At 38.5% G+C, this 21,957-nt stretch overlaps 1 protein-coding gene across 2 annotated transcripts in view; it reads left to right on the top strand.

Moving 5' to 3' along the window:
- The window catches only part of XPR1 (xenotropic and polytropic retrovirus receptor 1), a 111,807-nt gene extending 93,299 nt beyond the window's left edge, over positions 1–18,508 (top strand). The window contains exons 13-15 of one of the 2 annotated variants that reach the window (XM_059675546.1): positions 2,405–2,544; positions 8,637–8,858; positions 12,581–18,508. In XM_059675546.1, the coding sequence (XP_059531529.1) occupies positions 2,405–2,544; positions 8,637–8,858; positions 12,581–12,641 (423 nt within the window). In that variant the 3' untranslated portion in view covers positions 12,642–18,508. Of the gene's footprint in view, positions 1–2,404; positions 2,545–8,636; positions 8,859–10,562; positions 10,733–12,580 lie in introns of those variants that run through there. The other variant, XM_059675547.1, reaches the window with a different exon arrangement.
- The last annotated feature ends 3,449 nt before the right edge of the window (positions 18,509–21,957 follow it).

Below are 21,957 nucleotides of genomic sequence, written 5' to 3'. Positions count from 1 at the left end.
CCTCTGGCAGCCCGGCAGCCCTCAGGGGATGTCCACTTGCCAGCGGGGAGCAGACTTAAGCTGCAGTCAGACATCCTTAGCGCTGCTGAGGAGGCAGGAGAGGCTCCCGCCACCACCGCTGTACTGGCAGCCATCAGCCTGGCTTGTGGCTGAGCAGAGCTCCTCCATGTGGGAGCTCACTGACCACCAGAGGGCAGCTCCTGCATTGAGCGTCTGCCCCCTGGTGGTTAGTGTGTGTCATAGTGACCAATCATTCCCAGTCATTCTGCTGTTAGGGTCAGTTTGCATATTACCCTTTTATTATATAGGATATTTAAATGCCATTTAACAAAGAAAAATCAACCAAAAAAATGAGTTCGCGTGTCACCTCTGACACGCGTGTCATAGGTTCGCCATCACTGCTCTCGGTCAGTGGTCGGCAAACTGCGGCTCTTGAGCCACAAGCGGCTCTTTGGCCCCTTGAGTGTGGCTCTTCCACAAAATATCACGTGCGGGTGCGCATGTACAGTGCAATTGAAACTTCGTGGCCCATGTGCAGAAGTCGGTATTTTGTGAAAGAGCCACACTCAAGGGGCCAAAGAGCCGCTTGTGGCTCGCGAGCTGCAGTTTGCCGACCACTGCAGGTTATCGCTTGATCTTTTCCTAATTCTAAAATTCTGTGATGAGGAGGGAAGTATAGATTAGGTCACTAATATTTATACTATGTCAAAATGTCACCAGTACTTCAAAATGGTACTGTGGAAAGTGTGTGAATGTGTAATATTCAGTTGGGAATAGGGAAGGCTGTTTTCAAGTGTGAGAATTTAAGATAAATGTTAGGAGAGTGGCTATAAAAATGATGATATGTAGTGTAACCAGATAAGCAAATGAAGGCAGAAGAGGAGATATTCGTTGACACTGATCTTTTTTTATGTAAGCTGTAGCAATAATTCCAAGGTGCAAACTTAGACTATAGGACCAAGATGTTAGACATATCTCCATAAATCTCCTCTGAAAAGAAAATCAGTAATGGTAAGCACAAGTCAGAGAGCAGACATGAGCTCAGGTAAAAATGGTCCTTTGTTACCCACCAAATGAATGTGGCCTTTTGCTCCTTCTATTGTTCTTACCTTACTGAGAGATAGAATAATACATTTTATTTATTATGCTGTTTGCATAGATGAACTGTTCGTCTCTTTATGTAAATGTTAATCCATTCCTCCTTTTAAATAGTTGTAACTTACTGGTTTCTATATAATAAAATTAGTGAATAGAATCTTTTAATCAGTTTACTATTACATATTTTCATGACCCTAGAAAATAAAATATATGCTTTTCTACATAATAATTTGCAAATTTGCCACATCTCTTTCAATTTTAAAACGGTAAATTTTGGATTTATTCATTCTACTTGGAAAGGGAAGAAACTATTTGTGGAGACCAGTGGAGCTTCATTTAAAAATTAAGAACATGGCTCTGAACCTTAAAATCAGTTCCTAGGGATTAACAGTGAATAATATTGAGCACCACACCCAGTCCCAGGAAGCACTTTGTTATTTAAAGAGCTAATTATTAGGATAGTAATAATGAGTGAATCCATGAATTATGGTTCTGGTCTTTTGGCAGTGTGTACAGACTTCTGTAGCTAAAACTGGACTCCTTATTACTGGGTATTAGTACCTGGAACAGTTGGTTAGTCGAGTGTTTTCCTCATGTAAAAATGGAATGTTATTTAACTTCAACCATATTTGTGAAATCCAGGCCTACTTCCATCTTCTTCAAATATAGGGTAAAGCAATTTGAAAATGAAAGTGCATACCCTGGCTGGTGTAACTTGGTTGGTTGGAGCATCATCCCATCCTATACACCAAAAATTGGCAGGTTTGAGTCCCAGTCAGGGCACATACCCAGATTGTGGGCCCCTGTAGGAGACAACCGGCTGGTTTCTCTCATAGATGTTTCTCTGTCTCTCCCTCTCTCTCCCTTCTTTTCTCTAAAATCAATTTAAAAAAATAAATAATAAGAAAGTGCAAATAGCACAGTTAACAAATTTAAATCTTTTCGAATAGCTATTGTGTCATTAGCATATCAAGTACATATTAGAATGTCATCTCATTCAGATTGAGGATCTCATCTGGCTTCTATTCCTGGGGTCCAGAAGAGAGTCTGGTATACAATATGGGAATGAAAATATATTTGTTAAATGATTACTGAAATTCAGTTAAATTTCATTTTGGATATTGCACCTTTTAAGAAAAGAAATTAAACTTGTGAAATCTTTTAAAAATATAAAATAGAATAAAACTCCTTTTCTTCCTGAACCTGTGCTTGTTGGTAAGGTGTATGTGTCTTGTTGCTGTGATAGGTGTGTTTATTTGTGAGAAACATGATGGTAGGTATACTCAATTTGCTTATTATTTCTCAGGCCTATTACTACTGTGCCATCATAGAGGATGTGATACTGCGCTTTGCTTGGACTATTCAACTCTCAGTTACCTCCATGACTACGTTTCCTCATATTGGGGACATCATAGCTACTGTCTTTGCTCCCCTTGAGGTATTCCGGTAAGCAAACTACTGAAAAGTTTATCAAGGATTCTTTGTACATAAGAGATGTCCGAATTAACATTTATTAAAACTTATACTTGAAAAGCTTAAATTTTACAAATTTTCTCAATGTTATCAGCCTCCAAGTTGGAAAATTCTATAGGACTAAGATTAATTTTTACAAAGTTAAATAACTACTGATGATGACATACAAGCTTTTTTAGAATTGGGCTCTATTGGAAGAGTCATGAGTAACATTTGGGAAGTAAAAAGCCTTAGAAATTAAAATGAAAATCCTTTGAGAATCATTTTTTGCAATTTGTCAGTCTTGGTTATTCAGCCCAATTTTCTCATTGGAAACAAAAAATGCTGGATAATATTTTAAATCTTCCTAAAAACATCAATGATCTAACAAGATAGCCCCAAATCTAAGTGAAAGCAGGCGCTCCAGTATAAGCAGAGCACCAAAGCCAATTTTGCATTAAAGAAATTTGCCAAATTAGAGATTTGAGATTCAGTTGTGATATAGCCAGTTCAAATGTGTATATGCCTAAAAATATAGCTTAAAAATATGACATTTTTAAAAAGTAGAAATAGGTGAATTTATAATTGTAGAGGAAGATTTTAACATACTTTTCTCAGTAATAAACAAGTAGTCAGTTAACCAACTTGACCTAATTGACATATGCAGAACACTGCATATAACAAATACTAAATATACATTATTTTACATGCATGTAGAACATTTAACAAAATTAACCATATGCTGTGGCATAAAGGAAATTTTAAAGGAGTAAAGTCACAAAAGATAACTGAAAATTCCCAAATATTTAGATATTAAGCAGTACATGTTTAATGAGTCAAAGTGGAAATTGCAGTGGAAATTTAGAAAAATATCTTGAACAGAATGAAATTGAAAATATGACAAAAGAAAATGTGGACTACAGCTAAAGCCATGCTTAGAAGCTCATGTGTAGCCTTAAATGTATATATTAGAAAAGCATACAGCTCAAAAAATTAGAAAAATTTAAAAACAGAAAATCAAACCCAAAAGAAAGTAGAAGGAAGTACAAAAAGTAGAAAATAAACATTCAATAGAAAAAAATTAACAAAGCCAGAGTTCTTTAAAAAGAACTGTTTGGCTCGGTGGATAGAGAATTGGCCTGCAAACTGAAGAGGGTCCCAGGTTCGAGTCCAGTTAAGAGCACATGCCCAGTTTGTGGGCTCAATCCCCAGTAGAGGGCGTGCAGGAGGCAGCCAATCAATGATTCACTCTCATCATTGATGTTTCTATCACTCCCGCTCCCTTCCTCTCTAATCAATAAAAAATATGTAATAAAAAAAGACTAATAAAATTGACAAAGTGTCTAAACGTGACTGATCAAGCAAAAAAAAGCAAGCACAAATTACAAATGTCAAAAATACTAAAGATTTTTTTAAAAGCACAAAACGATATTGAGTAATTTTATACCAATGGACTTTAAAATATAAATGAAATAGACAAATTCCTCAAAAAGCACAATTTACCAAAACCAATTAAAAAGGAAATAGAAAATTAGATAGGCTTATATCTATTACAGAAATTAAATTCATATTGAAATCTTCCCCACAAAGAAAACTACAGGCCCAGGGAATTCTTCCAAATATATGAGTAGGAAATATTTTCAGTTTTACAGGAAATTCTTCCAGGGAAAAGAAGCAATAAAAGGAGCACTTCCAAGTTCACTTTATGCAGCCATCATGACTTTGATATCTAAACCTACAAGGACATTTCAAGAAAGACCAATCTATCTCATATACAGAGATTCAGAAATCCTGAATATTACCTAATGAATCCAACAATATATACAAAGGATAATACATCACAAACCAAGTTAGGTTCATTCTAAGAATGTAAGACTTAATATTTAGAATCATTTAACATTTAAAAATCAGTCTGTGTAACACCACACTAATAAAGAGGGAAAACCCTCAATATATGTAGAAAGTATCACTGAAATAAGTCAATACCTGTTTATGAAAAAAAAACATTATAAAAAACAAACAAAATCATATTTAATGGTAAAACACTGTAAGCTCTCCCTTGAGATCAGAAATGAGTATGCCTTTTGTCACCATTTAACATTATACATATAAGTATATAGCTAGTGCAATGAGGCTGAGAGGTATAAGGATTAGAAAGGGAAAAATATAACTATAATTATTTACTAGTGACATGATTGCATCTGTAGAAAATTCAAAAGAATGTATAAATATGCTATTAAAATTAATATAGCGGTGTCCCTGAATACAAGGTTGATATAAATGTAAATTAGTGGTGTTCTATAAAAACGGTCACAAACAACTAGAAAATGAAAAATTTAAAAACCATACCACTTTGAATAGCATCAGAATATATCAAATATCTAGGAATAAATGTAATGAAAGATGTATGTGTGTGAAAATTGAAAAGCCAGTTCTATAATTTATATGGAAATACTAAGAATCAAGAATATCCAAGAACATCCTGAAAAGAATGAAGTTAAAAGACTTATACTCTCAAACATCAAGACTTAATATATAGTTACAGTAATTGAGACAATGTCTGGTGTTGGTGAAAGAATAGACAGTGTCCACTGGAACAGAATAGGAAGTCCCAGAAACATCCACACATGCATTGACACTACCTAATTTATGATAAAGGTGGCTAAATAACAGTGGGAAAAAACAGGTTTTGTAATAATGATATCGAGTCAACTAGATCCATATGGGGGACGGGGGGAATGAATCTCAACTCCTACAGCAGACTATATGCAAATACAGTCAAGTATGCTGAAAGAAAATACTGCCTATCTAGAACTCTACCCAGTGAAAATACCTTTCATAAATGGAGGTGAAATAAAGGTATTTTCAGACCAGGTATATAATATTTCTCTGAGTCAGGATGGCCTGATAAAATAAGATAGAACTAGAAACAAAGGTAAACCTGAAAAATAAAGATTGAATCTGGAAACAGTGTATTTGCTGCTGTCAGTGCTTTCTGTAAACCATTTGTCAGCATTTCTTCACCTTCCCAAATGTCTAGGTGTTCATCACTACCAAAATCTCCCCCACCCACTTCTTTCTCTTTCACGTATGCTGCTTTATAAATTAAATTTTTTAGTTTAAAAAAAGCTCACTTTTTCATTCTTGACTATTTTATTTTTTTAAAAGATTTTTTGCTTAATACAATCAGATTATTCTATCAACCATTTAAAGCAAAACCAAAAAACCTCCTTTGAATATACTTTCCTCCTCCAACTGCCCATTTTTTGCTCTCCTTTAGACCAAAATAAGAGATGTCTGTGCTTTCTGTTTCTATTCTTTCACTCCTCCCCTAGACGCCCTTTAATTCAGCTCAATTCTTTTCCCCCCAATACTCATACCGAATCACTTTTTAAAATAATCAATATATATAAAAACCTAAGCGCATCATAGTGACTGGTCAACAGGTCATTCTGTTACAATGGAACGACCAGAACAACCTGTCGACCAGTCGCTATGATGTGCACTGACCACCGGGGGGCAAGATGCTCAATGCAGGAGCTGCTCCCTGGTGGTCAGTGTGCTCCCACAGCCAACCTCCTGTGGCCCATCCCGTCCCTGCTGGCAGCCAACCACCTGCGGTCCCTCCCCCCGGCTGGCTAGCCCCTTCCCCGCTATAGGCCCCTATCGAAGGGGTGGCCGGCCAACCTCCCAGGGTCCCTCCCCCCGGCCGACCAGCCCCCAATAGGCTTCAATTGCCGGCCAGGCCAAGGGACCCCACCCATGCATGAATTTGTGCACCAGGCCTCTAGTCAACACTAATAAAAGAGAAAAATGGTAATTGGCGTACGAGCTACCCTTGTCATTGGCTAATCAGGGCTATATGCAAATTAACTGCCAACTAAGATTGACAGTTAACTGCCAACAAGATGGCGGTTAATTTGCATATGTAGGCACAATGCAGGGAGGCGAAAGGGAAAGCAGGAAGAAGCCCCCTGCCACTGACAGTGATTGGAAACCCAGGGGGAAGCTCAGAGCTGGGGGGCAGGGCAAAGGCGGCCCCAGGGCCGCCTTTGCCCTGCCCACCAGCCATGATCAGAGAATCAGGTGCCTTTTCCGCCCTGGCCAGTGATAGCAGGAAGTAGGGGTGGAGCCAGCGATGGGAGCTGGGCACGGTCGAAGCTGGCAGTCCCAGGAGCTAGGGGTCCCTTGCCTGGGCCTAAAGCGAAGCCCACGATCGTGGGGCCGCTGCAGCTGCGGGTCCCTGCTGCCCGGGCCGGACGCCTAGGCCAGAGGCGTCAGGCCTGGGCAAGGGGCCGATCCTGCGATTGGAGGGTGATGGGGGTCAACGCCTGAGGGCTCCCAGTATGTGAGAGGGGGCAGGCTGGGCTGAGGGACACTCCCCCCCACACACACCCAGTGCACGAATTTCGTGCACCAGGCCCCTAGTCTATAATAATAGCAAGCACTTAAGTATTGCCTATTATGTACGTGGCACTGTTCCAAGCCCTTTACATATGTTAACTTACTGAATCCTCACAATAATTTTATGAAGTAAGTATTGTTACTGTCCATTTTACTGGCGACACTGAAGCATGGGTTAAATAACTCATGCAAGCATTATGCCTAGGAAGTGGTGGAGCCATGATTGGAATCTAGGCCATCTCTCCCAGAATCTATGCTCCTAGAACATATGGCCTTTCTACTTTGCTAAATTCAAAGTCCAGGAGAGATGGCCAGTACTCTACTTATTTTACAACTCAGCAAAGTACTTTCTTCACTTGATTTCTCAGAAAATACACTCTTCTGTCTCACTAGCTATTCCTCTCAACTCCTTTACTGGTTCTTCCCCTTCCTAAATTGTAAATGCTGGAGTGCTCCAGGGTTTAATCCTCTGCCCTTGTCTCTCCTCCACTTATATTATTCCTAAGCCCATTCCTAAGTATTTCCAAAAGGAAATACTCCCCTTTTGTTATCTCCAGCCCTGACTCTCCCTTGAACTGGAGACTTATGTCCACCCAGGTACTGAATTTCCCCCTTGGATACCTAATGGCTCTAGCCCAGCAGTCGCCAATCGGTGATCCACAGACTACTGGTGGTCTCTGAGGTCAGAAAGGTTTGCGACTGCTGTTCTAGCCTAATAGGAACAATCTGGATCTCTTATAAATGGTGTTACCAATTCCTGAGACGAAAAAAAAATGAAACCACTCACATCCCAGTAAGTTTTGTAGCTCCATCTTCATAAATCCTAGTGCCTGCTTCTCATCGCTTTAGTCCAAGTCTCCATCTCTCCTGGACTACTGCAATAGCTTCTAACTGGTCTTCAGCTGTTCTTACCTCTCTCTGATCTGTTCACAGTGTAGCAACTAGAATGATCTTTTTAAAAACAAACAAACACAAATCACATCGTTCTGCTCAGAACTCTCCTTGTTTTTTCTATTACTCTTAAAATCTAAACTCTTTACTATGATATATAAGACCCTCTGTGGGTCAGGCCCTTTTCTACGTTGCCAATTTCATCTCCTGTCATTTTACCCTCCCTGTTCCACTCCAGCCTCACTGACCACCTTCTGTTCCAGCATACCAAATGCCTTTCTAACTTGGAGCCTTATACTTTCTATTTCCTCTGTCTAGGACACTTTTCTTCAGGATTTTCCTGACTTGCTTCCTTGCATCATTCCGGTTTCTGCTAGATGCCATCTCTTCAGAGAAACGTGTTCTATCTCCTTGCCAGCTTTAGTTTCTTTAGCGCACTTACCGTTAACCGATTATGATGTCTCTGCCACTAGAAGTCACACCCCACAAGGGCAGAGGCTTAGTCTGTCACGTTCACTGCCTTTTCCTGTCATGTTGTAGGCACTCAATAAATACATGTTCAATAAAGTGGAAGAATGAGTACTCTGAAACTGGGTTCCATGTCCCTTCCCTTTGCCTATTTCATTCTTACTCTCCTACCCCCCTTATCATGACATCTTTTTCTATTTTATTTTAATGTTCTAGCCCTTAGTTCCTTGTTTTTTGCTTCTGTGAATAGACACTTGATATACTGGAAGGTTTACAGGTTATAGTGTGTTTACATTTCAATTTGCCTACTCCATTTTGCTAAGGCGATTTGTGTGGAACTTCTTCCGCCTGGAGAATGAACATCTGAATAACTGTGGTGAATTCCGTGCTGTGCGGGACATCTCTGTGGCCCCTCTGAATGCAGATGATCAGACACTTCTAGAGCAGATGATGGACCAGGATGATGGAGTACGAAACCGCCAGAAGAACCGGTCGTGGAAGAACAGCCAGAGCATATCCCTGCGCCGGCCTCGCCTCGCTTCTCAGTACGTATGGCTTCCACTTCTGTGAGACAAATTTTCTTCAGGTTCTAAGCACTGGATAATATTTAAATTAATAAGTTATGGTGACTCAAATGAAATTGCTGGCATTCAACCATTTTTACCTGCAAAAAACAGCAATCATAACAATTTCATAGGATCTAGCATGTCTTAATGAGCACATAGAATAAAATGGCATTAATACATTAATTAATGCCCACTAATTTAGTGTTAAAATTACACTGGAGAAAATTTGTTGGAGAATAATTTATGACTCTTCAGTATGTTTTGTGTACAAATAATTTTCAAGTTACAAACTAGGAATCCTGGCTCTGCCACTTGCCATCTATGTAACCTTGGCCAAATTACTTACTTTATCTATATTAACTCTTATTGGTAAATTGGGAATAATATGGTCCCCCCTCATAGGGTGGCTGAGTGGATTAAATTTGTTGTGACATGGGATTTTGACCAGTTTCCTCACAGAAAGAGCTTAATAAATATAAGCTATTTTATTTTCCTACAGTAGTATATACAATAGTATATTTTATCAGTGTGTTGTTAAAAATAACAATAAATGTAGGATATAACGTGCCTATGTTTGAAATTTAGAGGTAGTACATATTGCAATGGATTGAAATGAAAGAGGGGACTTCAAGTTGAGCATAACCAATTTTCTAAAGGATAAGGGAGTGTTTGAATAGGGCAGAGGCACAGTAAAGACATAAGGCTGGAAATGAGGGGGAGGAAAAAACCATGTGACTAGGGCTATAGTAAGAAATTATAACTGAATAAATGAAATATGATTGTAAAAGGCTGAAAAGTGCAAGCTTGATCATGTAGGCAGGAAGGAGTCACAGAATTTTTTTCAAAGAAGAATGACACCCTGAAAGTAATAGTTTTGTAAGTTTTAATGTCACTGCAATATATATTTTTCAAAAATATTTTTTTATTGATTTCAGAGAGGAAGGGAGAGGGAGAGAATGAGCCCACAAGCTAGGCATGTGCCCTTGACCAGAATCAAACCAGGGACCCTTCAGTCCACAGGCCGACGCTCTATTCACTGAGCCAAACTGGCTAGGGCAGATGTTTTAAAAGGCACCAAAGATAAATAAAAATAGGAGGTTGTAGTGATAACCTATAAATAGTGGGGAGCAGAGTAGAAATTGCCCAAGTTTTAGATAGAATTTGAAAACTCTCTGAAGAGAAAAATGTAGAGAAAAGAATAGAGCAAAGAACTGAGTCTTAGGGAACAAATGCAGGCAAGAGAAAAAAAATAAATGGAAAGGGCAGAAAAGGAATGGTCAGGGTCAGTAGGAAGAACTTCAAAACAAAGCATGATACTATTATAGCAAGGAAGCAGAGTTTTGAAGAAGCAGGAAAAGGAGGTATAGGGGTTGGTGGGGTCTCCTAGATAAATGCCACAAAGGACAGGAAGACAATGCTGTAGGGATTATCTCATTGAGCTCCTAAATTTGAAAATCTAATCCTTGTAGTTGCCAGCAGAGGGCAATCTAAACATACACTATTTCTGTCTCAAAAATAAGGAAGCTCTTTGGCAATAGATTATGTTCAACTTCAGGTGTTCATGGGAAAATACTGGAATACTAGATTGCAACCAGAGGAAGATTTTTAGAACAATGGAGTAGGTTCTGTTCAAGGAGAGAGCAGTGAATCTAAAATAAGATCTGAATTTGAGTGCTTTGTGACTCGTGCAACCTTTAACAACACAACCTAAGGTATTGATAGAAGACACAGATGATGAAGCTAACACTTGAATCCTCTGAAGGCTAGATGAACATCCTTGGTTTTCCTACTCTACAATTCTTTCCTCGACCAACGCAACCTCTAGTAACTTTCTAGCCAATAACACATTTTCTGAGCTCTTCCAAATCAGATTCTATGGACTCCAAACAAGCTCACTGTGTTTCTTTTCCAAAGAGACTGTTATCTGAGAGCCCAATTAGAATCATTTGTCAACTGAAAATAACTGTCATGCCTCTCTTCAGGTCTTGTCTTCTGCAGGCTAACTCCCCTGGTTTTTCATGAATACCTCAAATAGTATTATTTCTGCCATCCTCATCATAATTCTTAATATTTGTTGAATGCTTTACTGGTGCTTTTTATATCCATTTTCTTACTTGATATTCACATTATCTCCATGAGGTGAGAGTAGTAGTATGGGTAACATGCATTATTACTTCTTTACAGATGAAAATTGGCACTCCAAGAGGTTAAAGAGATACATAATAAAATCAAACTCAGATCTTCTTATTACAGAACTAGAGGCCCGGTGCACAAAAATTTGTGCACTCGGGGGGGGGGGGAGGGGGGGTCCCTCAGCCTGGCCTGTGCCCTCTAGCAGTCTGGGACCCCTCGGGAGATAACGACCTGCTGGCTTAGGCCTGCTCCCGGGTGGCAGAGGGCAGGCCCAATCCCTAGGTGCAGCCCCTGGTCGGGCTCAGAGCAGGGCTGATTGGGGAGTTGGGGCGCCGCCCCCTGTCACACTCAAGGCAGGGTCGATGGGGAGGTTGTGGAGCAACCCCCTGTCACACACAGAGCAGGGCCCATCAGGGGGGTTGGGGCTCTGTACCCTGTCACGCACAGAGCAGGGCCCATCAGGGGGTTGGGGTGCTGCCCTCTATCACCCACAGAGCAGGGCGGATCAGGGGGTTGGGGCGCCGCCACTCTCACACTCAGGGCAGGGCCGAGGGGGAGGTTATGGCTCTACCCCGTCACACACAGAGCAGGGCCCGTGGGGGGGGGGGGAGCTCCCCCCTATCAGGCACAGAGCAGGGTGGATAGGGAGGTTGTGGCCCCGCCCCCTGTCACACATAGAGCCGCAGGGCGATCAGGGGGTTTGGGTGCTGCCCCCTGTCACGCTGATTCCAGTGCCGGGAGGCCTCACGGCTCCGCTGATCCCGGTTCTGGGAGGCATATTACCCTTTTACTATATAGGGTAGAGGCCTGGTGCACGGGTGGGGCTGGCTGGTTTGCCCTGAAGGGTGTCCTGGATCAGGGTGGGGGTCCCCACTGGGGTGCCTGGCCAGTCTGGGTGAGGGGCTGAGGGCTGTTTTCAGGCTGGGGGTGACTGAACTCCCAAACGCTCCTTTTTTCCTTTTTTTTTTTTTTTTTTTTTAATTCTGGGCCAGCTTTAGCTTGAGGCTTGGCTCCAGCTCTTAGGCCTCCGGCTGAAAGTAGGTTTCTGGCCTTTGCTTACAATGTTGCGAATCTGCTGGCTGAAGTTGCGCGTATTTGTTACAGAGTTTCTTAAACTGCCCGCTCAGAGGCAGCGGCAGGCGGGGAACGCTGGTTTCCTCCGTCACTGAGGCAACCAAGCCTCATGTTAGTTTCAAGCTGCCTGGCTGCCAGCCGCCATCTTGGCTGACAGTTAATTTGCATATCTCGCTGATTAGCCAATGAAAAGGGTATCGGTCGTACGCCAATTACCATGTTTCTCTTTTATTAGATAGGATACTACTCTCTGTTGCCCATGACCTGCCACTGTTCTTATTACCTTCCTCTGGTTGCAATCTAGTTTCCTAGTGTTTTTCCAATAATAGCTGCAATTGAAGATAAAACTTCAAGAATAGTCTCTCTGGTATAGTAGATAGTGCCTGTTTAGGATCTATTCTTAATGGTGGTATTTTGGAAGTGGATCTGATACTGTGGATGTGTTTGTATTTTAGTAATGGACTAAGTCTTCTTTTCCCCCTTATTACCACTAGAACCAAGACTCGTGACACTAAGGTACTGATAGAAGACACAGATGATGAAGCTAACACTTGAATCCTCTGAAGTCTAGATGAACATCCTTGGTTTTCCTACTCTACAATTCTTTCCTCGACCAACGCAACCTCTAGTACCTTTCCAGCCGAAAACAGGAGAAGATACATAACACATTTTCTGAGCTCTTCCAGATCGGATCCTATGGACTCCAAACAAGCTCACTGTGTTTCTTTTCTTTTATTCTGGGTTAATTTTCATTTTCTATTTTTAAAACAAATATTTACTTCATTTTGCCAATCAGAGGACATTTTAAGGAACAAAAACATAGTATCAAATGGATTGTTTACAATCACAAGGACACAGAAACCTATCAGGATGAAGAACAGGCACTGCAAGGACCCTGTGATGGGACGGTACTGAGTTACCTTGGCTTCTGCTTGGCCCGGTTTTGACTGGTTGAAACCGGACATTAGTTTTTAAATTTTTCGTCAGTTTATGTGGAGAATTTTTTCCTTTCCTTCATACCCAGCGCAAAAGCACTGGCCGCACTTGCAGGGAAAGTGCAACTTAGAGCAGTACCTTCATTCATGAAGCTACTTTTTAATTTGATGTAACTTTTCTTATTTTGGGGAGGGTTGCTGGGTGGGTGGGAAGTATGATGTATTTGTTACATATAGTTTTCTCATTATTTATGAAACTTAATCATAAAAGAATGATCTAACTCCTGTGCAATGAAGGTGATAACAGTGAAAGAAGACGGGGGAAACTAACGTTGGACAGCATTTATGAGGGTTTAGTCCACAATACCTCTTTCATGGGACAACTTGCACCCGTTTGACTTTCTTTTCTTTCTTTTTAATTTTAAGCCAAAGCTTCATTACTGATTTCCTTAAGTCGCTGCTGCTTTAGAATTCTGAGATTGTCTCTCATAACAAAACATCCGCACACTTTCACACAACCGGTTAAAATTTAAGAGGTCTGATACCTTTTTTTTTTCTTTGAGGAGCAGATGTGGAATACATTTTCCCATATTCCAACCATAACAACTAAAGTTATGCCTAATTAAGCTTCAGCATGTAAGGTAATCGAAGTATAGCCTTGTATAGCCTTTACTAACTCTGAATTAGAAGACAAAGCTATTTCAGGGTCTCTACACCCTCATTGGATAGCTTTTCTTCTGGGCTCACTTCCATTAGCCTGAATGTGATCAAAGTAAGTCTGTCTTGGGGAAACCATATTTTTGAGAGCATAGAACAAATTATCCTTCCTCTTTCACATTATGCTGATAAAACAGACCTTGGCAGCCATTTCTCCCAGCAGTTTTAAAGGATGACATTGGGTTGTATGCCCTCCTTGATAGAAAACTCACTTGTAAAATTTTGAGGGTCTAAGCTTGGTCATGCACAAAAGGTATATTACTAGGCAATTCAGACTGTCGTGGTCTGTTCACAATGTCCATTTGCACTTTGTCTAATTTCTTTCCTATGTTCCTAAACTTAATCCAAATAAGCCCAAAAACTATAAAGGATTTTACTCTTGAATTTGGTTAGCATTAAATATAGCATTTCGTTATCTAACACAATTAACATAAATACCAAGAAAAGTAAAATGTGTTTTAATCCTCCTGTCTTTCCAGATCCAGGTGAAGATTCAACATCATTGGATTTGTGAAATTAAATTACTTATGTTGTTTTCAGTCTAATTTTAGACAAAAGAACAAATGAATGGAAGGGCAGCTATTATTGCTTACTTAGTCTAAAAAACATGTTTACTGCCCCTTGAAATACCCCTTTTATCATCAGCTCTTCTCCCATGCATCACAAGTCTTCACTCATCCCTGTCATAATTTCAATAGATTATATTAATGTTATTCTTACTAGCAAAATTCTATCAATTAACTGACAATAGTTTCTTTTTAAAGTACTTTCTTCCATCTTGATTCTGAAAATGTTCCCTTTCTGAATCAAAATACTTTTTTCTTCTGAAAAATCATACAGCTTTGTGGTTTTTATTGCTTTTTTTGTGTGTTTTGCCAAGCATATTTCTTGTCCCAAAACTGAAGAAGAAAAGTTTAATTACTGATTTTTTTTTTAGTTTAAATAAATTGAATCATTTATGGTAATCAGTGATAACGAGTTAGTGCCCCATAATAGATTAAAGGTTGCATTATTTTTTCCTAACTATTGTTTTTGTACTTTAAAAGTATGGGGGAAATATCACTGGTCTGTTAAGAAATAGCAGTAATTAATACTGAATTATATAGATAAGTCCAGTGGACCAGTCATTTCTTATACAAATAAAATTGGTGGTACTAATGTGTATCCAGAGCAATTTGAATTATCAACTCCATTCTCTATTAGCAATTTGAATGATCAACTCCATTCTCTGTATCATGACACACACAAAATCTTACAGGTGACTTCTGGCATATGAACTCCTCAGTGTGTCCTGTGGCCAATTTGGTGTTTATTCAACTATAATGATTTTAGGCCCTAATCAGTATTATTTATTCATAGATAATATAATGTTAGAATGTATTCCTTTTCTGGTGTATTTGTCCTATTAGCATAGTCTATTCAAAAATGATAGGGCTTACATAACTTTCAGCTTACCATGACAGATGCTTAAATGTATATTTAAACATACGCACAGCTTTATGTTTCTCCTAAAGCTGTAAAGAGAAAAGAGGGCTTTTCCTCATCAAGAGGAAGCAGTTTGGGAGACAGAATATACATTTCAATTTTTTTCTCCAAAAAAGACAGTGTATTTTTTTCTCCTAAGTTTTATATGTTCTAGCAGTTGGGAATGCTCTGTGCAACCTAAAATTTTAATGGAGACTCCTGTGCACTGAAACTCTCAGTAGGACTCTTAGGAAATGAATATTACAGAGTCATATGAAAGGAACAGCAATCTAACCAAAGGTAAACTTTCATCTGATTTTAGGTTTAGAAATTCTAGTTTTATTTTATTTGGAAAGTGTGCAATTTATGATACCAGTTAAAATACTCCCCAAAGGACTGTAAAGGAAATATAAATAAAAGAATGAAGTTCATTTTTTATTTTGTGATAGATAGTATGGAAAGCATTGATGTGTATAGAGAAAGTAGAAGACAAAAGTGGCTTATTTTCCATGCACAAATATGCACCTTTAAGGCTGCCTATACCATTAAAATGGAGTAATTGATTTCATATCTTACAGAGCGACAACAAAATAATCAAAGGTTAAGTCATTAATTAGGTTAAAATGGTTATTTTTAAGATTGGAAAGAAGTTGAAAACCCATGTGCAACTTTCTTTTCCAGCATCTACCATTTTTCTCCTTAAGAAAGCTGTTTAACTTCAGATTCAAAAGCAATGATGTGAGGAGAACGCCAGTCACCTCAGCAGTAACCTATATGGACCCTTAAAGAAGGAAAATGGGACTCAGCCCTTAGGATCTATGACTTCCCAATATTCTCAACATGAGAGTTCTAAGAAATTAACTGAGATTTTACTAGAGGTAAAATCCACCATGGTTTGACTGAAGTACGTTCATGATCACTAGAGAAAGTTCATCCTTTCTTACCAGGTAAAAGAAGAAAGTAATTTATTACTGAGTCCTGCAGGCATCAGATTAACAGACATAGTTGAAGAGAAATCAAATAATTGTGGAGATAGCAGAAAAGAGCAAGAAGATATTGGAACTTGGAAGCAAATGCAGGGCGGTTAGGAAGGTAGGTGAACTCCATGGCACAGAGATGATGCTGTCTCTCCTCTCAGTGGTTATGTTGCTGCCAGAGACCTGCCTTTATTTTCCTGTCATCTTTGTCCATTACTTTGCATTATTCAAGAAATAGTTCTTCATGCCCAAATGTCATTTTTCAAGCAATAACTAGCAAAATGTCTTAGGCTAAGGAAAATAATTTAGAAAATAACTCTATCCATGGTATTATTTTATTCAAAAACTTAGAATTCTCTGAAATTTTTGCACTTTATTTGGTAAACAAATTTCAAATTACTGTTTTTTTTATCATTTGCATAATATTTGCCTTTCTTGCTATATAACATTTAAATTTTTAAAATTAAGACAGCTGCTCAGATTTCAGAAATAATCATGTTGAATCTCTGGCTTTCTCAACTTCAAAATCACCATGCTTTTCTCAAATCTAATAAAAAGGCCAATATCATTACACATAAGATCTATAGTCACTACGTTAAGACAATAAAAATTTTGGTAGAACTTTGGGGAAAAGTTAGGTAAAGAATAAATCCAATTTATCAGCTTAGTTCATTTTCTTTTTATGATGCATCTAAATTGTGTTTTTTGCTTGTGATAATTAACTGAAGCAAGGAGAGTTTAGGTGAGATTTTAAAAATTAAGCATACATGTCTGCATTTGAGGTATCAGTCTTGATAGTAAATTTTAAAATATAAGTGTCTGCATTGAATTTCAGTCTAAACAATGTCAGAGCACAGTGGTAATATAGGATAGAATTGATTATAGTAGAGCATAAGAAATTTGTGCTGATCTGTGCTACAACACTAATAATTTTACCAGCACAAAACCACATTCCATCCAACAAATATGAAAAAAGCATCTCGTTAGATTTGGAAGAGCTAATAATAAGCTCTGTGAGAATTTTGCCTGGGAATAGAGAGGAGCCTGCTGATTGGTGTGGCTCATAATGCCTTTCTTGTATGAACTGGCAAAATTCTTGATATTGAGGTGCCCCTTAAAAACAACCTTCCAAGATGTATTGGCTTATTTAAACCCAGGAAAGAGGTAGGGAAAGGGACAAGATGAGAGTTTCCTTGAGGAGAATCATTATAGCAGTTTTCATCTAATGTATGTTTCCTTGTAGCAGACCTTCGGTTTATTTTATTAAAGCCACCTTCAGGTTTGGGGGGTGGGAGCGGGATTTGACTCTTTTTTTTTTTTTAATGGTGCCATTGAACCTAAGGACAATCAAATAACCAACTGTTTGCCTTGGATTTAGTGTGTCTGCTAATTACACAATCTCATCTGTATACCTTCAAACCAGTTACTCGATTAAACTTCTACCATATTATCTTAGTTCTTCCTCTGCCTTTTCCTCTGAACCACCACCAATCAGAGGGAAGACTTACAAACAGAAAGATGTAGACTTCTAAGAAAGAGCAAGATTCCATCTCACTATCCCTTTATCATAATCTCTGAAGTCCTTACCCATACTTCCCTGATTATCGTATAGCAACACCAGCATGGTGAGAATAATCGGAAAGATTGTGGGGAATCTAGAAAGAGTAATTGATCATGACATTGTTATTCTTTTGAACTGTAAAATTGTGAGCCACTCACATTTGCAAAAAAGAGCAGAACTCATAAGCTTTATCACATTGTGAAGATTAATTTCTTGCTATTTTCCAGATTAGCATAGAAATTTGTGTCAATGAAGAGTATTTAGGAGGGGAATAGGGTGAAATGTATGTTTTTTTTCAAATCCTCTCGCTCTACTCATGTTTCCTTTCACCCCCTACCACATTGTGTTGGTCAAATGATGCTATTCTATAAAACCCTGAGCTATAGTTGTCAAAAGTAACTATGAAATGTGATTAGTCCTCTGTGGGTGGTGCTTTCCTTTTTTTCTCCCGTTCTTACTCTCTCCACTCTGGTAAATGGAAAAGGTGACGTCAAAGAATTGATGCTTGCTTGGACTCACGTTGTATCTGTGACTATGGTATTAGCTGTCTCCTTTTTCCTTTTTAAATGGATAGAATTCTTATGAAGTGTGGAGTTCCCTTCTTGATAAGTAGGTAAAATGCATAATGTGGTACTGTTTTATAGTTTCTAGATGGTTGTATAAAGCAAAAAGTTATTGTGGTTATGTGTTTTTAAAAGAAAATAAGTGATTGGTTACAAAACTCTGTCCCTTTTTTTCATTATTACAAGCTCTCTCTGTTTTCCAACAGTTTTCTGACTCCTTTGTCACTGGCGAATGGTTTGTGTGATTGTGTTTTTCTCTCTGAGTTTCTTGGATTCCTGAACATGATTCCTCTTTGGACTAACTTGTAAAAGGGTTTAGCGCAAACATTTTGACTCTTAATAATCGTAAATGAACTTTTTTCTTTAGGTAATATATGAAGTGTGACATTAAACTAATGGGGTTGATTTAAAGAATCTGAAGTATTAGGTGAAATAATATGTTCAATTGTATGTTGGAGAGCTGGACACCTATTATCACTATATATCTATGCCCTGTGTGGGAACATAGAACTTTCTATATAATTACTTACCAGTTTTTACATCTGTCTGTCCAGGAAAAATTCTGAAATTAACTAACCCTAAGATTAATATACTCAAAATGCAAAAAGAAAAATATTTTATTGACTAAAGCATAAAAGCCTTTTTATTTTAATACCACAAGCTCTATTACTATATTTCTGTGTAGGCTAAAACAGAATGTGCTAATGTGGAGTTTTCAGATAAATTCAAGATAAATTGAATGTCTATGAATCACTGGATGCTTAGTACCCCTTTCTACAATCTGATGATGATGATGATGATGATGATGATGATGATGATGCTCAACATTTGTGTGCACAGCGTTTCACATTTCTCAAACTAAGCATCTTGGATATGTGGATTAACAAGGCATCGCAATTTGTAGATGAATAAAGACCTAGACCAGCTGAGAATACAATCCCAGATTATTTTCAGAGGCCGCTCTCCATTTATCTATCTTAGACATAGCCAGAATCCTTGGACTGTGTTTAGTGACCTTTGCCTTCATATGGACAATTTTGATTAGATCATTTAAGTTTATGAGAATAATAATGACTTAATTTTATACTTTCTGATTTACTTCTTTTTCTAGTTTCTCAGCATGTCCTAAGGAAATTAAGGCATTTTGATTTTTAAAAATTAATTTAGTATGTGTTTATTGAATTCCTATCATCATAGTTTTGTGGAGACAAGCAGGGAAAGTTGATAAAATTATTTCTAAACAACTTATCTAAAACCACATGCCAAAAAAGCCAGACTGTCTTGTTACTAGGTATCCACCCCAGAGTAAGCTGAATTTTCTATCTCAAGTTAGAGACTCCTCTTCACCACTTCCCAGATAGATATTATTCTGTTTTTTTAATTCCTTTAAAAAATAGAACTATTAAATCTGACAAGATTTATTTCTTCAAAACTTTCTAGTGCCAAAAAACTGTACTTACAATTCATCTTATAATTTACTTGTTAGATATGTCTTACCTGAATGGATATACTTCTTTTTTAACAACTGGGAACAGCTTCCCACACAGGAAACATTTAAATTATATAACTAAGCAATACATTAGCATCAAAGTTCAACTATTGTTTACTTTTATAAAACAAAGTTTCCCCTCAAATATTAACATATTTATATTGACTGGATAGCTGAGTGACAATGAGAATGATAGATCGTTTTGCCTTGCTCCAACTACAGCAGCCCCATGGCTGCTTTCCTGCATAAGTTCATAGAACAACCAATGTTAATATATGATTTTTGGTAGTAGATTTACTATGCTTTTCTACTTTGTTATGGTAAGTTTATAAGGTAAGGAGAAAACCAACTAACTCAAGAGAAACGAGCAGGTAATAAGAGAATCCAGAAGAAGGGTATTAATATTAACTCCCAAAGTATTTGCCAGTTCATTAAATTTAAAAATTAGTATAGATTGTGTGAAGTACAGAAATTTGCTTATTTGTGGCTTCTTAAACACTGCCTTCTGACTAAATCAGTCAGTAAAATTAAAAAATTCAGTTAATCAGGGCTTTTGTATCCCTTTGAGGAAGTATCAAAGATAGATCAGAAATACCAGTTCACCAAAGATTATTCCTGTCAACTATTAAATTTAGACATTTTTCTGTACTTCCATAGATTTATTTATTTATTTACTTACTTACTTATTTATGAGAGAAGAAGGCAGAGAGAGAGACATTGATTTGTTGTTCCACTTCATTGGTTGATTCTTATATGTGCCCTGACTGGGGATCAAACCCACAACCTTGGTATAGTGGGATGGCACTCTAACCAACTGAGCTACCCAGCCAGGGCCTCAAAAACTTTAAGCCCCTCCATGGCAGCCCTAGTCAAAAGATTTGCTGAGTAGGGTGTATGCCCTGCTGCCAGTTATTGTGTCCATGAAGACATACCCTTGTTTCCTTATGTGGCAATGCCCCAATCTCTACTAGTCTGGAACTCTAGTAGTAGAATAATTCAGGGAAGAAGAGACATTCCCCCCCCCCCAAATGTGTTTTGTTGTCATCAGGAAGTCACAAAAATGATATTTGCTAAAAATATTCAAGCCTATAATAATAGGGGCTTAATAAATATTTGTTCAGTTGAAAGTAACTTCTAGAGCCTATATCAGGTGAGCTGCCAAGGAAATGTCGGGGGGTAATTGGCTTTTTTGATAGCTATAGAGGCTGTGCCCTTTAAGAATGCTTGCTCACTGGCTTACTGGTCAATCTCCTCACTTTGATCCTGTGTGGAAACTATTCTGATGCTTCTTCATCCTGTGGACTTTCTGTTCTATCTCACAAGAGCAGGTCCCTCCAGGGCAGAGTAGGCACAGCTTACTCTCATTGCCTACCATAGGCAAGGCAGTTCTCACATCAGAGTACATTGTGTAGCGTTAGTTCCATTTATAGAGAAGAAAACCAGTGTTGACTGGCCTTGGATGCTGCAGTAATTACTGAACCTAGGATTAGTACTGAGTTCCGACTACTCTAGCCCACATTCACTCTCCTTAAAGAAAAATGGGCCAGAAGGGATTTTACCTACTTGGCAGTCAAAACTAGAAAGTGGCTTGTGAATTATTGCTTCTTTTGAAAGCTATGTTTGATCAAGATCAGAATACAACCATTTTCAAAAATACACACACACACACACAAAACACAGACACAATCATAGTTTTTCCTCAGCAAGCTGGGTCCCACTGATCGCTGCCTTCTGGGAATTTATCCTCTGCCCTTCCAGGGAAGACAGCTCTTAGGGTTTTTTGAAAACTAAATAGTAACAACAAATTAGCTCCCTAAATGACTGCTTTTCACAGGAGTCCTCTCTCTCGAGCCAACCACCTCCCTTCCTTCCAATTGTTCAAGTCCTCATTGGTGATGAATTGGGATGGTATAGTAGAGGAAGACATGTACTTGCAATGTATCAGGCATTTGAGATTTAAAGAGGAGAGCATAGCTATAGAACAGTGAGATTGGATGGCTATGGCTCAGTGCCGTTGATGTCGATGCCGATGCCGACAGCAGAATAATGAACAGCAGAGGACAAGTATCAGGCAATTGAAAGCCAGATGTGGAAACAGAGGGCCTCTGATTGCATACAAAGAAGCTCTCATCTCCTAGAATAGGAAGGAGAAGAACATGAGGACC

This window comes from Myotis daubentonii, chromosome 18, assembly GCF_963259705.1.
Source record: "Myotis daubentonii chromosome 18, mMyoDau2.1, whole genome shotgun sequence".
In the NCBI taxonomy this organism is placed as follows: domain Eukaryota; kingdom Metazoa; phylum Chordata; class Mammalia; order Chiroptera; family Vespertilionidae; genus Myotis; species Myotis daubentonii.
The sequence above is the reverse complement of the archived record's forward strand: the minus strand, read 5'-3'. Positions and strand labels throughout refer to the sequence as shown.